At 47.1% G+C, this 13,629-nt stretch overlaps 1 protein-coding gene across 6 annotated transcripts in view; it reads right to left on the reverse strand.

The window, feature by feature from the left end:
• CLIP2 (CAP-Gly domain containing linker protein 2) overlaps positions 1-13,629 on the reverse strand; it is a 69,823-nt gene that overhangs the window by 20,345 nt on the left and 35,849 nt on the right. For all 6 annotated transcript variants that reach the window (XR_014541906.1, XM_083587538.1, XM_083587541.1 and 3 more), the window contains exons 4-7: positions 5,207-5,331; positions 2,876-3,089; positions 989-1,186; positions 186-289 (exon numbers count right to left, since the gene is read on the reverse strand). Coding sequence is in view for 5 of the 6 variants with exons in the window: in XM_083587538.1 (XP_083443664.1) it covers positions 186-289; positions 989-1,186; positions 2,876-3,089; positions 5,207-5,331 (641 nt within the window). In the remaining variant the exon portion in view is untranslated. The remainder of the gene's footprint in view (positions 1-185; positions 290-988; positions 1,187-2,875; positions 3,090-5,206; positions 5,332-13,629) is intronic.

Raw genomic sequence — 13,629 nt, forward strand, 5'->3', positions numbered from 1 at the left:
TTTTGCCAGACAAATAAGTGAAAACCAGCATTTCCACCCTCCCGTTTCTGTCAGGTTTCTCTCAGCATCCCTCATTGCTAGCCGGAAGTGCCATCGCTGGGGCTGTCAACATCAAATCCCTCTCTGTGCGTGTGAGCAAGCAAGGGAGCTGTGTGTCTCACTCCCCCCTGCTCTATTTTGGATACCTTTTCTCCTCTTCCAGCTGGTTGAGCAACTCCACTTTCTCCTTCTGCGACCTGTCCAGCATGGTTCGCGCCCTCTGCAAATTCCCTTCTGCTTCAGAGATGTACTAAGAAAAGGAAAAGAAAGCTCCCAAAACAGGCAACACACAAACGGGCAAGATAGAGACTGCATGTGCACACACACACACAGATATCACCGTTATATTTTTAAATATGGAAAGCACAATGCTGGTGGTCAACAAAAGAGGTTTAAAGACTGTCTCAAGGCAAATCTATGAAAAATGTGGTATAAACAACAACAACTGGGAAACACTGGCCTGCAAGAGCTCCAATTGGAGAACAGCCATGACCAAAGGTGTCATGGACTTTGAAGAAACTCAAACTCAGGACACAAGGTTGAAGAGGTTGAAGAGGAACGTTTTTGCCTGGCGCCTAAAAGTGTATAATGAAGGCAGCAGACGAATCTCCCTGGGGAGAGCATTCCACAAATGGGGAGCCACTGCAGAAAAGGCCCTGTTCTTGTGTTGCCACCCTCTGGACCTCTTATGGAGGAGGCACATGAAGAAGGGCCTCAGAAGATGATCCCAGGGTCTGGGTAGGTTCATATGGGGAGAAACGGTCCTTGAGGTATTTGTTTTAATTATTAAATTTGATCCCTGGAATCTCAAGGTAGGGAAGAAAGAGATAAATCAATGGTCTGATTCGGTATAAGTACCACACAGATCAACAAAAAGCACTTCATTCCCTGCTTCTGATTTTCTCATCCCTCTCTGCCAGCTCAGAGGTGGCCCAGGCAAGTCCCTTACCTGCTCGTGTTGTGCTTTCAAGATGCTGATCTCCTTCTCCACCTCGCAGATGCGGCTGGTTGCCTTGGCAACCTCGGCTCGCTCCAGGTCTCGCTCCGCCAGCAGCTGCTCGATGTGTTGCTGCTTCTCCTTCAGGGCCTCCTGCAGGGCTGTCGTGCCAGAGATCTTTCGGGCGTAGCGAGAAGAAGTTTCTGTCAGCTGCAAGAGGAGGAGGAGGAAGGTTGGAAAAGCTCAGATGAGAAACACGACAGGTCTATTATTCGGTCCGTCAGCTTTGCAACAAACCCAACATCCAAACACAGGCCCCGTTCACACCATAGATTAAAGCACTACGATTCCTCTTTTAACATGGCTTCCCTCCCTCTGCCCCCAAAATCTAGTTCATGGCTAAAGGTAAAGGTAAAGGGGACCCCTGACCGTTAGGTCCAGTCGTGGCCGACTCTGGGGTTGCGGCGCTCATCTCGCTTTATTGGCCAAGGGAGCCGGCGTAAAACTTCTGGGTCATATGGCCAGCGTGACTAATCCGCTTCTGGCAAACCAGAGCAGCGCACGGAAACGCTGTTTACCTTCCCGCCGGAGTGGTACCTATTTATCCACTTGCACTTTGACGTGCTTTCGAACTGCTAGGTTGGCAGGAGCAGGGACTGAGCAACGGGAGCTCACCCCATGACGGGGATTTGAACCGCCGACCTTCTGATTGGCAAGCCCTAGGCTCTGTGGTTTAACACCCCTATTCCCTTCATGGAGAATACAAGAGCCTGCAAAAAAACCTATTTGCCAGCAGAGAAAGTGGAACAAGTCTGCATTGCAATAGTAATATTTAGCACCAAGTTGTTGCATTTAGACCACATCCACAGGGCAGATTTGAAGCATCATTTGACAGTCATGGCTCCCCCCAAAGAATCCTCGGAACTGCAGTTTGTTGCTCGGTGCTGAGAGTCGTTAGGAGGTCCCTGTTCCCCTCACAGAGCTATAATTCCCAGAGGGAAGAGGGACTGATGGTTAAACTGCTCCGGGGGAAATAAACAGGTCTTTGTCTGACATTGACAAGACTGTGGGCCACAGGCAAGCTTCACAAGAAAGTATATAGGCCCCCCCCCCCGCTCTGAAGCAGCCCTCCCCAAGCCCTCCAGAGGACGCTGGACTATGATTTAGTCAGTGTGGAGTAGTGGTTAAAGTGTTGCGCTAGGACCTGGGAGACCAGGGTTCAAATCCCCACTCAGCCATGAAGCTCACTGGGTGACCTCAGGCCAGCTACCTACCTCACAGGTCTGTTGTGGGGATTAACTGAGGACAGGGAGAAGAACCATGTACGTCACCTTGAGTTCCTGAGGGGAAAAAGGTGGGGTATAAATGGACACCCTCGGGAGGTTGTGAGCTCTCCTTTTTAAGCAGAGGTTGGATGGCTATCTGTCATGGATGCTTTTATCCCTGCATTGCAGGGGGTTGGACTAGATGACACTTGGGGGACCCTTTCAACTCTATGAATGTATGAAATGCAAAAAGGCGGCAACCATTTTGCATGGGGGTTCCATGGGAAGAGCATGCATAAGCCCACCCCACCCTTGTTCTGCCATCTTCCAGGTCTAAAATGACCTACGCGTCGGCGGTCGCACATCAGTTAGATGTGCGCAAAATGGCCGCCGCCTGTAAATAAATCCATCTCTCTTTCTTAAAAGAGGGGTTGATTGTTCAGCCACTCTGGGAACTGCAGCTCTATGGGGGGGCATGTTTCCTAACAATTCTCAGCACCGTTAACAAACTACACTTCCCAGCATTCCTTGGAGGAGGAAGCCATGACTGTTTACAGTGGGATCATAGTGCCTTAAAGTTATGGTGCGGGGATGAGGCCCAAGCCCTCATTCCCGAATGGAAGCCACTCCTTACCAGCCCGCTCCGACTGGGTCTTCCCCCGACGGAGGAGGCCACTGAACTGACGGAGCTGATGGAGGAGCTGCTGGGGCTGTGGGTCAAGGCCGAGACGCCCATGGCCATTCGCTTGCTCTTCTTGGCTTTGGCCGGGCTGGTGGACGGGAAGCCGATGCGGATGACCTTGTGGATGGGAGCAAAGAGGCCAAACTTGGGCGGGCACTGGAAATACCTGGCGTTGAAAAGAAAGGCAGAGGTTACATTCCTGCTCCATGCTTCCAGATCCCCCACTTGGGATCCCAAAACACAGTCGGTCATTTTTGTCCTGATAGACTTTCCCAGCTGGATAAATGGATCTTTGCCATGAGCACCTATCTTGTATTGCCCTCATTGTTTATTATTATTATTATTATTATTATTATTAATAATAATAATAATAATTATAATAATTTTATCATTTATTATATTTGTATACCGCCTCTCATCCGTAGATCCCAGGGCACCTTCATCATCATTTATTATTATCATTTATTAAATTTGTATACCACCCATCATCCATAGATGTCATGGCAGCTCACAATGTAAAATTACATTATAAAAAGCAAAACATCCTATATTAAAAATAAGAAGAAAAACAAACCAAGAATCCCCCTTCCCTCAACACATTTAAAAGGGCATCGGATGTCAATCAGCCAAAGGCCTGGCTGAAGAGGAACGCTTTGCATGGTGCCTAAATTTTGAAGGCACCAGGCGAACTTCTCTGGGGAGAGTATTCTACAAACAGGGAGCCACAACAGAGAAGGCCTGTTCTCGTGTTGCCACCCTCTCGTGGAAGAGGCACACAAAGAAGGGCCTCAAAGGTTTGCTGTTTTGTGTTTTCAATTATCTGTTGCGCACGTTGCCTTGAGATAGTTCTTCAGAAGGCAATTAATAAATTGATGGTGATGGTGATGATAATAATAGACTTTCAACAATGGCTAGGAAAAATGAGAAGTCTACAACCTCAAAAAAGGGGGAATGGGAGAGGAAGAGGGGGAAACCTTGCTCAGGTGCCAGTTCTTAAAACTCTCCTTATAATACATAGCCCTGGTTATACAGATCCCAACTGCCTAGGAAAACAAGCCCACCCAAGAAAAATGAACATACACACACCACCAAAAAAATATCAGACGTGGCAGCAGAGCAGATGACAACGTCTGGGCCAAGAGGGCAGGGTTATTCCTTTTCTCAGGCAGCTCAGCTGACTAAATAAGCTGTTAGTGATGTATCACTGAAAAGGCAAGTGAAGATCTCTGCAGGCACGCCAAACATCTCACCCAGATGTGAGCAGCTGTTCCAGAGCGCCGCCTCAAAATCTGCACAAAAGCAGCTGGCAGCTGCCCCAAATTCTCTGCCTGTGGGAGGCAGAGGTGGGGAATTGCAGAGCTGAGAGCTGAATGGGTGTCCTTTGCAAGCAGCTGTTTATGGTTGCCATTTCCAAGCGACTTTGGATGCCTCTCGGCTAAAGCATCTCCTTCGGCTGGTTGCCAGGGAGACGGATCTGCAGAGGTGTCAGAAGATCAGGAAACCTCCAGGCATCTCTGTTTGCCCTAGGCCTCTCCCCATAAGTGTCCGGTCTGAGAGTGGCTTGATACACCTGATTCACGACTGAGGTGGTCCAGGCTACACCACTGCATAAAACCTTTGGCACATAGAAACCTAGACCATCAGGGTAGGTCAGAAGTGCGCAGGATGTTTTTAATTCACTTCTCTTTCCCCTTGGTTGTAATATATGTATGTGGGGTTTATTGTCCGTTTGGTTGTAAGTCACTTTAGGTTGCCCTGGGCGATTTAAGTGACTAACAAATTCAGCAAATAATAATTTATATGTGAGAAGGATTTCTAAAATGTGTATCTTTTAGCTTGCAGAAACATTCCGGGCTTATCCTCACTTACCTTTCTTCTGCTTTTTCCAGGAACAATTTGCGCTTAAAAGCTCTGTGTCCAAGCACAAACCGTATTTTTCAATGTATAAGACACCCCCATGTATAAGACGACGCCTATTTTTTGAGCGCAAAATGAATAAATAAACAATTGCAACATTCAGTATATAAGACGACCCCCAATTTTAAACTTTAAAAATTTGGGGGGAAATATAGTCTTATACACGGAAAAATACAGTACTTTTTTGCTCTGCAGCTTTCCCTGCGAAAACCCAGAGCGGACGGCGATCACCGGGAAACCTGGATTGACCCTGACTCTGATTGGGCGCTAAGGAGCAGGTTTTCACAAGAAAAGCTCCGGGGCAAAAGAACAACCCTGCACACACGGACACTGCACACACGGACACAGGCGGTGGCGCCCTCCTACCTTGTTCCGGCAACAGCTCCATCGTTCTTCCCCAAAGGTTCGTCCAGCTCCACTCCACACCACTCCCCTTTGGCAAAATCCGTCTCCCCCACATATCGCACGACGCCAGTTTTTGTTCCGCCAACCTGAAAAATCATATGGGGGGAAGAGGAACCAAACAAAACATTTTACAAAGTTTTTTTTTAAAGACATAAACATACAGAAAAGGAAAAAAAGATTAAGATAGAATCAAAGTTAACTTGGGGTCAGAAGAAGCTTGACACAACTCCAAAGCAATTCTGAGATGCTTCACTGATTTTGACGCTAATTTGGTTGGTTTTCAAATTGCAAAAAAACAAACAAAAACAAACCAGCTCTGGCAGAATATTAGCCCTGGCCACTGTTACCAGAGAACGAGAGGGAAACAGAACTTTGCAGTTTATGGTATCTAATTTCACTTTTGCATTTGCTCACATTAACATAATATTCTAACAGATTGGTCAAGATAATCACATCTAACCAAGTGTGTCGTTTTCCTCTCCGTTGATTTTCGACTTTACAATATATTGGCACCACCCAAAAAGATCATGAGACAATGATACCTGAACCACGTTGGGAGATGAAAGTGTTTTATCTGAGCCTTTAAAAAAAGGTTATGAGATCTAAGGAATCGAGCATTCATCCCAATTTGTTCACATAAAGCTTATGAGGATATTAGACAAGCACTAGGTACACCTCAGCAGCTTGAAATGCAGTAAAGTTGTTTCTCACACCACCCCAGATGCATTTCAAGATGCATTTTCACATTGCTGTACAAGACAGGGTGGGGATTTCTTCACCTGGTGAGCATTACTGACTTGTTCCCCCATCTGCAATTCCTGTCTCCAAATCCCATCTGGGCATGTGCAACTGTTGCCTCAATTGTCCACACCTCAGCTTAACCGCAACTTCTGTTTTTAATCAGATGGAAGCTGGATCGAAGGAAAACACATCACAGAGGGAAATTTCTGCAGAAACTACAGGATGAATTTGGATTGTGGCTAACATCATGTCCGCTTGGCTTCAAACATCGGTGGAGGGAATGCGGTGGGGTAAAAAGTCATGTGTGCACAGCTGGTGTCTTTATGAAACGTTCATTTTGATTGCTTGTGGGCAGGTTATACGTCTCCCCATTAATCGTTCATTCTACATTTTTCAGTGTATTTCTCCACTACTTTCCTAACTGCAAAAGTCATGCAGAATAATGAGAACTTGAGTTTGTTAAAGGGATTGGGAACTGCAGTGTTGTGAGGTCAGCGCCCTTAACAAACTCCAGTCCCCAGGATTCTCTGGGGGAAGTCGTGACTATTAAAGTGGTACAAGCACTTTGAATGTATGGCGTGGATTTGACCTCAGGCATCAGATTCCGGGGGGCAGTGGGTTCCCCACTGGCCCATCTGTTGGTGGACAGGGCTACACTATCTGTCCTGGCCTCTCTAAATTAGGCTGCAGCCTAACTATTAGGCTATGCACACACTCTACATTCAAAGCACATTCAAAACACACAAACCCTCACAGAACTCTGGGAACAGAAGATTATGGGTTACTGCAAACTGTGACTCTGGGAGGGGTCTACAGTGCTCGTAATTCTTTGGGGGGGGGAATGTGCTTCCACTGTCCTTTCAAGTTGTAATGTGTATGTAGCCTGAATGTGAAAAGCAGCTTTATGAGAAACATAAGAAAGCTGAGTTTTTTGCTACTCCATCTTCCAGCACAACCATCAAATTGATTTAGTTTAAAAAACAAACAAACAAATCTATCCAAGTACATTTCAAAACCCCATGTCTATTATTGATGGGGGTTTTTAATTGTCCCACTGCTCAGCAATATATATATATTGCAGTACCTTGGATTACAAACACCTTGGGTTACAGACTCCGCTAACCCAGAAATAGTACCTTGGGTTAAGAACTTTACCTCAGGATGAGAACAGAAATTGTACGCCGGCAGCGCAGTGGCAGCGGGAGGCCCCATTAGCTAAAGTGGTACCTCAGGTTAAGAACAGACCTCCGGAATGAATTAAGTTCGTAACCAGAGACCTTCAACTCCCAAGGCGTTTGGGAGACAAGGTACGTGTGTGTGTGTGTGTGTGTGTGTGTGTGTGTGGATCCCAGGGTGGCAGTTGCTCCCCTCATGATAACAACCTAAAAAGGTATGGCAGGAAAGGAAAACTGATTGGGAAGGAGGAAGAAATAGGCAAGCTCAGATGCACGTTCTTAGTTGCAAGTTTCTCTAATGTCCATTTGGGATGCAAATATTCCAGGAGGGGAGGCTAGTCTCTCAAGCTGCATTTATCTTCCACACAAGCAGCACAACAGACCTGTCCGGAGTGGCAGCTTCCCTGCCCTGCAGGCACTCTCAAGCAGACAGCTAAACCAATAATGATGGCTTTAGGCCACTAATTCCATGGCCCCACTAGAACCCGGCTGCAGATGCCATTTAGCCACAGGGTGCAGACCCAGGAATGAAAGCGTAGCAGCAAACACAGAAAAACAAACAGATGAACACCGTCTGACCAGTAAGCAGATTTATTCATCTCCATCATTTCTGCAAATGCTGCTCAAATAAATGCGTATAGGGATGGGGAGGGGCCCTTCGTTTGATTTAAAAGCCACTGACAAGTTTGATCCCTCTGCTAGTAGGACAGGCTCGTTGAATGCAAGGTATTTGCTGACTGCAATGGGGTGGGAGAATCCTGAGTGTATGGAAGTCACGGCCTTCAAGTGAGGAGGTTTCATTTCAAGGGCAGAGAGACTGAGAGAGACACTTTCTCAAATGATTTGCAAGCTGCTAGACTATATTGCTAAAGTCCCGCTGTCTGAAGACAAACAAGTCTACCAAATTGCTGAAGCTAAGCAGGTCTTGGCCTGGATTGGGGAACCATCTGGGCACATGAGAGGCAGTGTGGTGCAGTGGTTAAGTGTGTCAAACTAGGACAGGGGTCAGCAAACTTTTTTCAGCAGGGGGCCGGTCTACTGTCCCTCAGACCTTGTGGGGGGCCGGACTATATTTTTTTGGGGGGGGGTGAACGAATTCCTATGCCCCACAAATAACCCAGAGATGCATTTTAAATAAAAGCACACATTCTACTCATGTAAAAACACCAGGCAGGCCCCACAAATAACCCAGAGATGCATTTTAAATAAAAGGACACATTCTACTCATGTAAAAACACGCTGATTCCTGGACCATCCGCGGGCCGGATTTAGAAGGTGATTGGGCCAGATCCGGCCCCCGGGCCTTAGTTTGCCTACCCATGGACTAAGACTTAGGAGACCAGGGTTCAAATCCCCACTTAGTCATGAGGCTCACCAGGTGACTCTGTGTCAGTCACCACCACTCAGCCTAACCTACCTCACAGGGTTGTTGTAGGGCATTAAATGAGGAGGGGGAGAGGCCATGCGTGGGATACAAATGCAATAAATATAAAATAAAGTAGAAGTCTGTCACCTGAGGGTTCCATGATGAAAGGGAGGAAATAAGTGAAGATAAACATCTGAAAACAAGCCTTAAGACCTGCTGGTTACTAGCTATGACATGTTGGCTCAGAAGAAACTATTTGACAGCTTGAACGCAGACGGGGGAGGAGTAAAAAACCTGAGTTTTGAAGCTGGCTAGAAGAAGTGGATCAGGATAGCGAGGGCGGATCGAAACACTGCACATTTAAATCAGGATGAATTCAGGCCAAATTGCTCACTGTCGTGTAACTGCCCCAGAAACAAATCAGAACGAATGCCCAGTGAAGAGCAGATTTTGTATGAGGCTCCTGACTCAAAAGACAACAACAGTAACTCTCACTTGAAAGTAAGGAGAATATCTTTATTCAGGTGAATAGCGCTACAGGCTCAGGACCCAGTGGTCAGGGATGATGGGAATTGTAGTCCCAAAACATCTGGAGGGCCGAGGTTGTCTATGCCTGTTCTAAACACAGCCTGACCAGGTTTTTTTTTCCTTTTAGAACTTAATTACATTCTGCAAAGCAGGGTGAAGCCTTCCCAAGATGTCAACACACACAGAAAGAAAGAAAAAAGCCCACAGCTGAACGAGAGGCAGCACAGAAGAAAGGAATTCCAAGTGTGCCTCTTGAGCAGCAATGGGAAAATAATCCCTTTTGGAAGCCAAAGGGAGAAGGGAAACCTTGAATTACCGTGTCTCGTAATTGCAAGGCTGTCGCTGCTCCAAGACCGCCCACATTTTCCTCCCAGACATGAGCCACTTAGAAGTACACAAGCTGGGTGGGATGTACTGCAAGGACAGCATGCTGGGTATAGTAGATGCCCTGGTTCAGAGGCAGAGCATCTTGGCATGCAAAAAGCTCCCAGGTACATCTTCAATGGCATCTCCAAGCAGGAAATGTCCCCTGCCTGAAATCCTGGACAGCCCCTGCCAGTCAGGGATAGTAGATCACAGACAGAAGAATGGCCCAGCTTCCCACGGTTGCGCAAGGAAGTCAACTGGGGTGAAGGGAGACAAATCTCCTAACCTAATAATAATAATAATAATAATAATAATAATAATAATAATAATAATAATAATAAAATAATAATAATAATAATATACTATTTATACCCTGCCCATCTGGGCGGCTTCCAACAAAACACTAAAATACAGTAACCTATTAAACATTAAAAGCTTCCCTAAACAGGGCTGCCTTCAGATGTCTTCTAAAAGTTTGGTACTTATTTTTCTCTTTGACATCTGGTGGGAGGCCGTTCCACAGGGCGGGTGCCACTACCGAGAAGGCCCTCTGCCTGGTTTTGCCATTGAGGCTCAATCCTCAAGAACCAAGTCTCAGTGTTCCTCTGAGCACGTACAGAGCAGCCTCCTCTCACAGAGATGCTTCAGCAACAACTGTTATAGTTACGATTTAGGGCTCGCTTGGTTTCTGACCCCTGCCCCTGGTAATTCAACCCTGTTTTTGCCTTTTGGAGATGCCTTGTCAACAATGTGTTGGTCAGAATTGCTGGAAGATTGAACGCTGCGGCTGGACTGTTGGTGGAGACGATTGCCAGCATGTAATTCTGGTGCGCAGGGTGCCCAGATACTACAGGGCCTGGTTCAAGGTTCTGGCATTAATTGACAAGGCCCTGAGCAACTTGGATCCAGTATGCCTTGGCCTTGCCTGATCTGTGTACACCTGCCCCATCACTGAGGTCTTCAGGGGAGTAACTGGTAGTGGTTGCCCCACGGCTTGGATGCATGGCTCATTAGTTAGCTAGAGAGTGTGGTGTTCATAACACCAAGTTTGCAGGTTCGATACCAACATGCGACACAGTTGGAGGGAGTGATAGGAAAACCAGCACCCTTGGCAGACCAAAGCCTACGAAAGTGACTAACGTTGGCACAGGGAGGGGTTTGGCTGCTTGAGATGCAATACTTTCCGACGTCTCACAGACAATAGGCCTTCAGATGAACTATAATTATACTCATTCTAAGGTCACCAAGAGTCTAATTTAGGAGTTCCTTTCTCCCTCTTGTGGTTGCCATTTTCGCTACAAACTCAACACTGGGGATTTCCTGAAGGTAAAGTGTTGCAAAGGAAAAGAGATGTGTGTGGATACACATGACGTCGCTACAGCAACGTATTGCCAAGAGAAGTCCACCCCAAATCTCTATAGACACGCAGGGGTCAGCAAACTTTTTCAGCAGGGGGCCGGTCCACTGGCCCTCAGACTTTGTGGGGGGCCGGACTATATTTTGGAAAAAAATAATGAACGAATTCCTATGCCCCACAAATAACCCACAGATGCATTTTAAATAAAAGAAGAAGAAGAGTTTAGATTTGATATCCTGCTTTATCACTACCCAAAGGAGTCTCAAAGCGGCTAACATTCTCCTTTCCCTTCCTCCCCCACAACAAACACTCTGTGAGGTGAGTGGGGCTGAGAGACTTCAGAAAAGTGTGACTAGCCCAAGGTCACCCAGCAGCTGCATGTGGAGGAGCGGGGACGTGAATCTGATTCACCAGATTACGAGTCTATCGCTCTTAACCACACTGGTGTAAAAACACCAGGCAGGCCCCACAAATAACCCAGAGATGCATTTTAAATAAAAGGACACATTAAAGGTAAAGGTAAAGGGACCCCTGACCATTAGGTCCAGTCGTGGCCGACTCTGGGGTTGCGGCGCTCATCTCACTTTATTGGCCGAGGGAGCAGGCGTATAGGTTCCAGGTCATGTGGCCAGCATGACTATGCCGCTTTTGGCGAACCAGAGCAGCGCACGGAAACGCCATTTACCTTCCCGCCAGAGTGGTACCTATTTATCTACTTGCACTTTGACGTGCTTTCAAACTGCTAGGTTGACAGGAGCTGGGACTCATGTAAAAACACACTGATTCCCGGACCGTCCGCAGGCTGGATTTAGAAGGCGACTGGGCCACATCCGGCCCCCGGGCCTTAGTTTGCCTACCCATGCAAGGTAAAGGTAAAGGGACCCCTGACCATTAGGTCCAGTCGTGGCCGACTCTGGGGTTGCGGCGCTCATCTCCCTTTATTGGCCGAGGGAGCCGGCGTACAGCTTCCGGGTCATGTGGCCAGTATGACTAAGCCGCTTCTGGCGAACCAGAGCAGCACACGGAAATGCCGTTTACCTTCCTGCCAGAGCGGTACCTATTTATCTACTTGCACTTTGACGTGCTTTCAAACTGCTAGGTTGGCAGGAGCAGGGACCGAGCAACGAGAGCTCACCCCGTCGTGGGGATTTGAACCGCCGACCTTCTGATCAGCAAGTCCTAGGCTCTGTGGTTTAACCCACAGTGCCACCCACGTCCCCATGCCTAACCATGCACCAGCCTGCAATTCAGAGGTTGCCACAGTGGTGCCAGGGGGCACCCATTTTCCAGCAGGGGTGTTCCTAGATGCCCTTCCTACTCCCCTCTCACCCAAAATTAGGCTTGAAAATTATGGTTGTGAGACCTCCAGGTCTAACCTGAAGTCTCCAGGTTTGCCTGGCTCCTTCCAGGGGGCAGGTGGGGGGCTGTAATCTCCCACCGGAGTGTCCCTGTTCAGGGTTTGAGCCCACTGCAAACATTTTGCTGCAAACATCTGGTGCAAGCCCAGAGAAAGAGACAAGGGCAGCCAGCTCTCTGCAAACTAAACCCCAGAAAAAAGTGTTGTCGTCCCCCCCCCCCAGTGTGTAACCTTGGCTGTCATCTCCTTTTCCAGCTAAATACTAATGGCTCTGAAACACTATGCAGCATCGAAACCCACAAGCATTGCCTCTGCAGTAGAGAGTGAATGCACTCAGCCCATCTGCAAGAGAAACCCCAAACCTGAACTCAGAGAGAGCCAAGAAGGCAATTATGAGCTCTCTCACACACACACTTAATGGGGGGGGGGGGACTCTATGCAAAGAGGCTTCTGAACAGTAGCCACAAAGAAAGATAAGAATCGCCAAAAAGCAAAGTAGTTTCCTTCTTGTCCAGCCCCAGATTAAAATAATTATTTTATAGCCAAATCTTCCCTCTGGCTCCTCAACAGCATGAACGATCGACTTACATTTCTGTTGCACCAAGGAAATGGACATCGTTCTGCCTTCCTGCCTGTTTCACAAATATATGCATCTTTCTGCACACTTTCCCCTATGAGGAATGTTCCCTGTTAGATAGATAGCAAGTGTGTGTGTGTCTAAAATCAATAAAAAGGCTCTGGTTGCCTCACCTCAAAAAGGACATGGAAGAGTTGGAAAAACTTCAGAAAAGGCAACCCAAATGATCGTGCATTGCCAGAGGTTGGACTAGAGGGGTCTCCCTTCTAATTCTACAATTCTACTGGCTGTCTCTCTAATTTTGCATTATGCCACTCTCACCCCTAGCAGACCCTCAAAAGCAACTACTTTGTCCCCCAGAATTCTCTTAAATCTCAAAATGTGCCCTCCAGCCAGAAAAGGTTGACAACCACTGGTTGAAAGCTCTGCAGGAAAGGGATCTATCTCCTTTTGTGCTCTGCAAACATGTTCATGCACACTGGTTGGAGCTTTATAAAATTAAAATTAAATAGTTGATGGTGCACAGAGTTTTTGGTTTGTTTTTGAAGTCTGGGTTCTTTTTTAAAACTACTCTAGAGAAAAGGCCCTCTTTTGCTATATCCATCCCCAGCAGAAAGCCCGGAAGACAGACATGTGGCCTAAATAAAGACTGGCGCAGGGGGGAGACAGTCGTAACATTTGAACTTCCCCTGCAGTTTTCAAATTGTGTCTCCAGAAACATTCTTTCCCTCGCCTGTTTCCAATTTACTACAATCCCTTTCCCTTCCACCCTCCCTGCTCTCAACTCTAGAGCAAAAGAGGTCTCTTGTTCTCTCGGGGCTGGTTCAGATTGAGATCCATTCTTGTATTTTTAATCTTGTATTACCTATTTGTTCATTTATTACATTTGCATCCCGTTCTTCCTCCCAAAGTCGCCC

The sequence above is a fragment of the Podarcis filfolensis genome (genome assembly GCF_964270895.1).
Source record: "Podarcis filfolensis genome assembly, chromosome: 15".
NCBI lineage: Eukaryota > Metazoa > Chordata > Lepidosauria > Squamata > Lacertidae > Podarcis > Podarcis filfolensis.